Genomic DNA, 8548 nt, shown 5'->3' with positions numbered 1-8548 from the left:
ATTGGCCAAGCAATGGCTGTGACTCATCCACATGGCTGACACTGACAAAGGTTCTACAATCTGAGGTACAGGATCTCAAGATAAATCCTGAGGGGGTTTCACTGATCTTATCAGACCCAAAAACTACAACTCGTTGCATAGGTCCTATTTTACCTTGGTCTTAACCATCCAGCAGAAAAGTATAAAAACAAAATATAAGAAGTAAAGCCATGCTAGTATGTTGAGCTGTAGGGGACTCAAGTCAACAATTTCTGACATTGCCAGTCAAGCGCAAGACCCAATTATGGGCTACTGAACTCTTTTAAAATATTTTCCTAAGTTTACACACCTATAATATTCAAATAATGGAACTTAACCAAAAAAGGGGATACAGATAAATGTCCATTTTGTATCTGTTTATTCAAAGTGGTTAGGATAGGTGTATAGTTACATTTTCTTAATGGATAGAGTGATTTGTTCTAATGGTGTTAGGATATCATGTCTGCATCTTGTACAGCAATTAACCACTAGGAGGAATGTATGCAAGTGTTAATTATTTAAAGTGTCCTACCGATTTGATTTGAAATTGTCTCATTGCTATTTGTTTATCAATAAAATTATGGGAAAAATAAAAAAATAAAGGAAAACACACACACACAAAAGAGTAAAGTCAGAAACTTGTGGAGTTTTTTTTTTTTTTACCTAGTCAGCATTTTTTTCATGGATCAATTTAATTTATTGTTTTTGGTACTGGCAACTGATTCTAGCCCTTTGTGCTGAGAGTTACATCCTCCACCATTGACAAACAGTTATAACAGTTTTGACAATGTACTTTTAAATCTCATTTTTCTAAATAATTCACTTTTATATTTTGAGACAGTCTTCTAAGTCTTTAAATTGCTTTAAAATAGGTGCAAACTTGCAGTCCTCCTACCTCAATCTCCCAGTGTGCTGGGATTCCTGTAATGTGCCACCACACCTGGCCTAAATATTTCATTTTGTTTTTAAATTATAGAAATAACATATGCAGTGGATTGGAGGAATCAGACAAAAACCTTTCTCTATATAGAGAAAGTGAGAAGCATTACCCTCTATTAGTGTGACAACTTTAAGCCTGAAATGGTCCTTTTAGTTTAAGTTTGATGTAAAGGTTTAATTTTCAAGTAGAAGGAAGCAGAGATTCCACAAAGTATAAGTGCTTCATCATTCTCTCGATAGATTATTCTGTTATATGGTACAAAGAGAGAGGGAGAGGGGCAGACAGACAGGCAAACAGACACAGATACATACAGACATAAAATGTGAATTTTTCTTTCAATTCTCTTACTAGGTTTTTCTTGTTAGAAAGAAGACTGGGCCTGATGCTGGGCAACTTTATGCAATGAAGGTGTTAAAGAAAGCTTCTTTAAAAGGTACAACATTTGATTATTTCTTCAAATAAAATTTAAAAAAAGCTCATTTTTACAAATATGATATACATTACTTGTATAAGGTAAATAGATGTGGTTTCCTTATAACAGCAATTATTATGTAATTCTTGTCAGATAATGATACTTCTAGGGTTTGATATTGACATATGCTTTAATTTATTGAGCCCAGGTAAGTATTTAATGATAGAGAATATGACATTTTATTTAATTCAATACAGACTTAATTTTATTAAGAAGGACTCTTTGCTTTCAAAATTTTTGTTTTTCCATTTCATCTGTGTTGATATTTCATAGAGAAAGCATAGCCACCTCTACATATGAAAATATCACTATGTTCAATTTCAATTAATAAACTCATTTGAGGTAATATTGATACAAGAACATGTTAGCCAAGAACCTATTTATGCCACTTTAACCTATCTCTAGATATAAACTGAATTTATTCACTTTTTGAAAATATTGACATTATAATGTAGGTATATCTGGAATGTAAATTTAGGCACCTACGAAATTATATTTCATATGTTTATATTTTTGATTAGTAAATTATTCATTAACTCTTTACTGAAATTATAAAAAGTATTGTATAATCTACTTTTGTGCAATTTTTAGTTCGAGACAGAGTTCGGACCAAGATGGAGAGGGATATACTAGTGGAAGTAAACCATCCATTTATTGTCAAATTGCATTATGGTATGTAGTCTATCTCTTATTTATTTATGGAATTAGAAAATTAAGATTTCCTTTCAGACAGTACTGTAACAAAAATTGGTATACATTTATTTAATATATTAAATGTGATTGTGTATGCTGAATCAAATTTCAATAGCTAGCTGTTAGATTTATTTCTGTCTTTTTCTAAAGTTAATTAACTAGTCTAAGGTAACAAGCTTGTGTCTTCTATTTACTTGCCAAAGTAGTATTTCTCAAGTAGGTTATATCTCCATTTATCCTAGGCTATAAAATACTACAGTAATTTATGGAAGGCATTTGTGTAGTTGTTTATCATAACCGTATTAATCTTACTGGTTCTGTTCAAGAAGAGCATGTAATTAAGTCATATATTTAATTTAAGTACTTTTCTTACTTTAGAGGAGAGAAATATTAGTAAGAAACAAAAAAGAAGCAGTAGGTTTTATCAAGAAAACTTTAGCCTTGGAGTCAGACATTTCTGAATTTGAATCATGGCTCTTTTGCTAATACATGGATGAGATTTGCTTCTCTAGGGAAGAAACAATAAGTAGATACATAAAATAACTTATACCGTACTATGTCACTGTTATTTTCCTAAATTCGAAATATAGTAGCTATTTATTTTATTCTCAGTATAATTTTGATAATATATAAGTTACGCAGTTATTTTTACAAAAAAAAATCTCACAAGAAATTTCTATTATTCTTTCACTTTTGTTATCCAGTGGTGTATATTGAAGGATTTCCTTCAAGTTCCTGTGTGACACTACATCAATTAGTAACACCTATTATGTGCAAACTAGTGTTATTAGAAGCAGTGGGCTGTAGAAATAAAGCAACTTCTGACCTCATGAAATTTATAACATATAGGAAACAGGCTTGTAAAATAATTGTACAAATCAAAATGTAGTAATTACTATAAAAGAGTTATAAATAAAATAAAATGATATCTCAAATTTTGTGGCAAACAATTTTCAAGGGAGTAGGGTTAAGAATAAACAGATAAACTACTAAGTAGATATATAATATATATGTATCAATGAAATATATATTAAGCTTTTTAAACCTTTAAAATTGTTCTGTTACTGCATTACAATTTCTAATTAGCTTTTCAGACTGAAGGGAAGCTGTATTTAATACTGGATTTTCTCAGGGGAGGGGATGTCTTCACAAGATTATCCAAAGAGGTGAGTATCTATAAAATTTTACTCTATTGTTGAACAAAACATTATTCCTTTGGAAATTTTAAATGATGATTATTCTTTTGTTTCTTTTGACATAGTATTTAGTATTATGCCAATAAATAGTACTTTCTTGTCTTCCTTGTCATTTGGACCATCTTAGTATGCTACTCATTCTCTTAGACACAAGAACAATATGAATAACTGGATGAAGTAGATAGGAGCAAGCCTAGGACTTTGGGTACTCAAGCTACCTAAATGCCTCTTGGAGTGGTGTTTATTAATTTAAAAACAGCAATGTTGAGGTATAATTGACATACAATAAATCACACACATTTAAGTATACAATTTGATAAATTGTACACTATCTATACTTATGAATCCATAATCTAAATAAAAATAATCAGCATATCCATTATTTCCAGCAGTTTTCTTATTGCCCTTGTAATTCCCATCTTGATGCTACTGAATAGGCTTTCTGTCAGTATTTGGTTTGCATTCAATAGGGGTTTGTGTAAATGGAATCATATACGGCAGTACCTTGGTTTGTGAACACTTTTGTTTGCGAACAATTGCTTTGAAAATAAAAGCATTTGGCAAAATACTGTTTTTGTTTTCAAATTGTACCTCAAGTGATAAACGTGAGCACAGCTATCTTTGCCACACAGACACAAATATGGCCATCTTTTCCAAAATCACAGAAAAAAAAACAAGGTTCTGAACTGAGGTATCACTGAGTATTTTTTTTTAATCTGGCTTAAATCAACATTATTTTGATTCATCCATGTTGTTGTATGTATCAATGGTTTATTCATTTTTATTGCTGAATAGTACTACCATTGTATGGATACATCATGATTTGTTTATCTATTCATGTGTTGATAGATGTTTGTGTGGTTGCAGTTTTGGGATATTACCAATAAAGCTGCTGTGAACATTCATATACAAGTGATTATATGGACATACATTTTCATTTCTCATCTGTAAATACTAGGAATATAGTGACTGGGTTATATGATAGGTCTATGTTTTAACATTTAATGACACTGCCAAACTGTTTTCCAAAGTGGTTCTCTAGTTTTCACATTCCCAACAGCAGCATGTGAATTTCATTTGCTTCCCATCCTTGCCAATAATTGGTATGGTCAGTCTTTAAGTTTTGACTGATAAGTGTATGCCAGTATCTCATTGTGGTTCTGAGTTTCATCACAGTAATTATTAATAATATTGAGCATCTTTTCCTACACTTATTTAACATCTGTCTCCTTTGGTAAAGTGTCTGTTCAAACTTTCTGACCATTTTAATAGAATTGTTTGGTTTTTTTTAGAATTTTGGGAGTCCCTCATGTATTTTGGATGTAAGTCTTTGATCATATATGTTGTTTGCAAATATCTTCTTCTAGTTTATGGTTTGTCTTTTCAACATCTTAGTAATATAAGAAGAGAAATAGAAGTTCTTAAAAAATTCGATGAAATTAGATTATATTTGCTTCAATTTATTAACTATTTTTAATATTCTGTTTAAGGAACATTTGCCTAATTGCAGGTAAAGATTTTCTCCTGTTTATTGTAGTGTTCTCATAATTTAGATCTTACTTTTAGATTTTGGATCTATTTTGAGTTAAGGCTATAGGTATGTGTCTAAATTTTTAATTTGCATAAAGATACTCACTTTCTGGCATCACAATTAGAAAAGGGTATTCTTTCTTCATTGACTTATTTTGTATTTATTTTGAAAATCAATTGATTATATATATAAAGCTCTATTTCTGGATACTTTATTTTACTCGTTGATCTATTTGTCTGTCTTCATCAAGGTACCCCACTATCTTGATTACTGCACCTTTCAAATAGGTTCTGACAGGAGTTATTGCAATTCTTGAGCTTTCTTTTGTTTCTCCTAGGTCATTTGGATTTTCTTCTCAATTTCTTTTCACTTCCTAAAGAAAGCATTCTAAGATTTGGATGTGATTGAACAAATCTATTTTTGTCTTTACATAATGTGTGGTATTTAAGAAAAACTGTAGTTACCTTGCTTTTCATTTAGACCTGTCATATTTATTATGATTATTTATGTCTATTGCCTTGCTATTTATTTTAAACATCATGTTCTTTTCCTTTTTAAATTTTTACATTTTATTTTTATCACTGCTGTTTCCTTGTTGATATTAACTAGAACACTGTTTTGTTATTTTATTTTATTTTATTTATTTATTTTGTATTCTAGGGAAGGGTTTACAGGGTGTTCAGGGTCTCACTACTACATCGGACTCTTAGTGATCCTCTTGTTTACAGCCTCCCAAGAGCTGGGATTACAGGCACGCACCACCACTCCCAGTCTCAATTGCCATCTCAGCATGCCCTGGAGGTAGGGCCAGCACAGCAGGTCCAGGGATGGAACTCCAGATTGAAAAACAATGGTCTTAAGCCAAATTTAAGTAATTGCTTTTCTTTTTTATATATGTATTTGATACAAGGTTTCACTGCGTAGCTTGAACTTGTAGTGATCCTCCTCTTTTCAGCCTCCTCAGCACTGGGATTACAGGTGTGTTCCACCATGCCTGGTCTTGGTTGCTGACTCAGTGCACACAGGGGCCATGCTAGTGTGGCATGTGATGCTGGGGTTTGAACCTTAGTCCCTGTGTTTGCCTAAGCAGGCGCTTAGTCTGCTGAGCTATCTTGCTGGTCTTAGCTAAATGCTTTTCTTTGTAATCTAAACTTTATTGGAACACAGCCCACTTATTGTGTAAATATTGTCAATGATAGGTGATTTCTTCTAAGTGTCTATGACAGCATATTTCATGGTCATTTTAATTGGATGGTAGACATTATGAATTTAATTTCTTGCATGCTCTTTTTATTTCATTATAAATAACATTTAGCTTTGTTCTAGAATACAGTCAATTTTCTTGGAAACACTGATCATTTTGCACCTTGCTTTTTTCCCCCTTTGGTTTTGTTTTTTACATTGCTTGGTATTGAACATGGAGCCTTATATATGCTGAGCAAATACTCTACTACTCAGCTACAGTTGCAGTCCTGTATTTTGCTTTTGAACTTTGTCATGTGGGACTAGGACAGCATTTAGTAAAGGTTTACCTATCTCCCAATATTAAAATGTGAGTCTTCTTAGTACTCTAACCAATCAGCTTCAGATTGCCAGTTTTCTTTTTTTACTTTCACTGTTCAAAATTTAGCTGTTCTACTCCTTTGTGAGCTCTTTTAAACTTTAGAGTTGTTTTTGTTACCTCAAATACTATCTTCTGATACATAGTTAGCAGCTTTTTATTGGACAGCAGACATAGTGAAATTTATCTTATTATTAAGTAATAGAGATTTTTATATTTTGGTGTATGTAATGGAGCTTTATTCTTGGTTGTAGAACTCATTTGATGCTTTTGTGACTTCAATTTTTTTATACCAGACCAGAACAGCATTTACTAAAGGAATGATTTTGCTCTAGTACTGAAAGAGAACTCTTCTTGTAACTATTATGATCTATGTATCAGCTTTTCTGCTATAGCTAGAGATAAATGATTCCTGAACTACTATGAATTCCCTTACTCATCTCTAATCCTTGTTTTTTTGTTTGTTCTTGGTTAAGGATGATGCCCTTGTATGTGCTGAGTGTTTTTCTGCTGAAAATTTGAGATTGTCTGTAATTCTGCAGAGTTTTTTCTGAAAATTTTTCTTCCCTAGTACTTCTATCCTGTCAATTCTGTCCTCTTTTCCTCTGACTCTGATTCATCACCCTCAAAAATATTCCAGGCTCCACTTGACTTAGCATCTCTATAGTATGACATAGACACTCTTTGAGGATATTAAACTAGGACAGTTGTAGGGCATACTTTGTTTTTCCTTCATCTTTTAGTATTCACTGTTTTTTGTTGCCTGATGTCTAATGTCTTAACAAATATCATTCATATATTTTGTCCTGCCTGTCTTTTAGGTGTTTTAGGCAGGAGAATAACTCCTGACCTTGTCTACTTCATTTTGTCTTGAAATGGTAGTTTGGGAGGAACATTTTTATTGGATAATTGTAGTTCAACCTCTCGCTTACAGAATTTACAATATTGAATATGGGAGATCTATCATTAATCCCCAGAGCTCTGAAACTTGTGAATAAGGACTAATGTGTTTCTGGGATGCTAGCCAGTGCTTAAGTGGCTAAGATCTCTGGCTTATATCTGTCTACCTCCAGTGCAGTACATGCCAGGCATGAGCATCGAGTGGGTTCTTTATCTATTGTTCATTGTAGAACAGAATTTAGTATGTGATAGTATCTGTCTAGACCTCCTAACGAGGGTCTTTAAAGAAACTTAATAAAATGTAGTCTCAAAACATAGAGGGAGAAAAGTATGATAAGGCTCCAACATACATGATTTCTTGTGTTAGACTATAGAAGTGTCACAAATGTTTTTGAAAAAATTTTACTTGTAGTCATTTCTAATTTTCTTTTAAACTCTTCAGACCTCCATTCTCGATGTGGGACTAAACCCATACTAGCACAGAGATGCAGTCAGTAAGTTTTGATTCCTAAATCTGGAATATTAGGTAAGAGCAAGCATTTTAAATGCATTTCCCAAAGACAATAAATTATTCATTGAACAGGCTTTAAAAATTGATTCAATGTTTACTTCTAGAGGCAGCTTATTATAAGTAGTTATTTGTTGGTTATAATTCATTTGTATATATTAAAAAGTTGTTAAATAATTCAAAATGAACTTATTCTTTATGCCTGAGAATTTAAAAGTATAATTTTTGTATGTGTTAAGAAAATTTTACAATGTCTGTTATTTATATATTAAAGGGAAAGTTACCTGCCCAAATTTAATTCTCCCAAAATGCACAGCTATACATGTAAATACAAAAACCTCTGAACCATGCTCTACTTTGCAAATATCAAGAAAGTATGGTACATTGAATGAATGATTATTATAAAGCTATCAATTCCTCTAAAATTAATTATTGACATAAAATTCCAAACAATGCTCCAATAGGAATTTCTTTGTTTGAAATTAACAGAATTATTTTACAGTTTATCCATAAATATAAGGAAATGAAAAGAACTAAGAAATTTGGCCGAGTGTAGAGAATATCCCTTCATTGCCCCACTTCTTGTTTAAAAAAATATTTGAGCCATGCCTGTACAATCTCAGTGATATAGATTCCTAGAGGCAGGAGAATTGTAGGAACTCATGATTTCTAGGCATCCTGGGCACTGGGCAACAGAGAGAGAGAGAGAGAGAGAGAGAGAGAGAGAGA

At 32.1% G+C, this 8548-nt stretch overlaps 1 protein-coding gene across 2 annotated transcripts in view; it reads left to right on the top strand.

Annotated features, from left to right (window-relative positions):
- Rps6ka6 (ribosomal protein S6 kinase A6) overlaps positions 1 to 8548 on the top strand; it is a 174661-nt gene that overhangs the window by 70633 nt on the left and 95480 nt on the right. For both annotated transcript variants that reach the window (XM_004638813.2, XM_023723784.1), the window contains exons 4-6: positions 1310 to 1391; positions 2022 to 2102; positions 3210 to 3289. In XM_004638813.2, the coding sequence (XP_004638870.1) occupies positions 1310 to 1391; positions 2022 to 2102; positions 3210 to 3289 (243 nt within the window). The remainder of the gene's footprint in view (positions 1 to 1309; positions 1392 to 2021; positions 2103 to 3209; positions 3290 to 8548) is intronic.

The sequence above is a fragment of the Octodon degus genome, unplaced genomic scaffold (assembly GCF_000260255.1).
Source record: "Octodon degus isolate 3935 unplaced genomic scaffold, OctDeg1.0 scaffold00103, whole genome shotgun sequence".
In the NCBI taxonomy this organism is placed as follows: Eukaryota; Metazoa; Chordata; class Mammalia; order Rodentia; family Octodontidae; genus Octodon; species Octodon degus.
The sequence above is the reverse complement of the archived record's forward strand: the minus strand, read 5'-3'. Positions and strand labels throughout refer to the sequence as shown.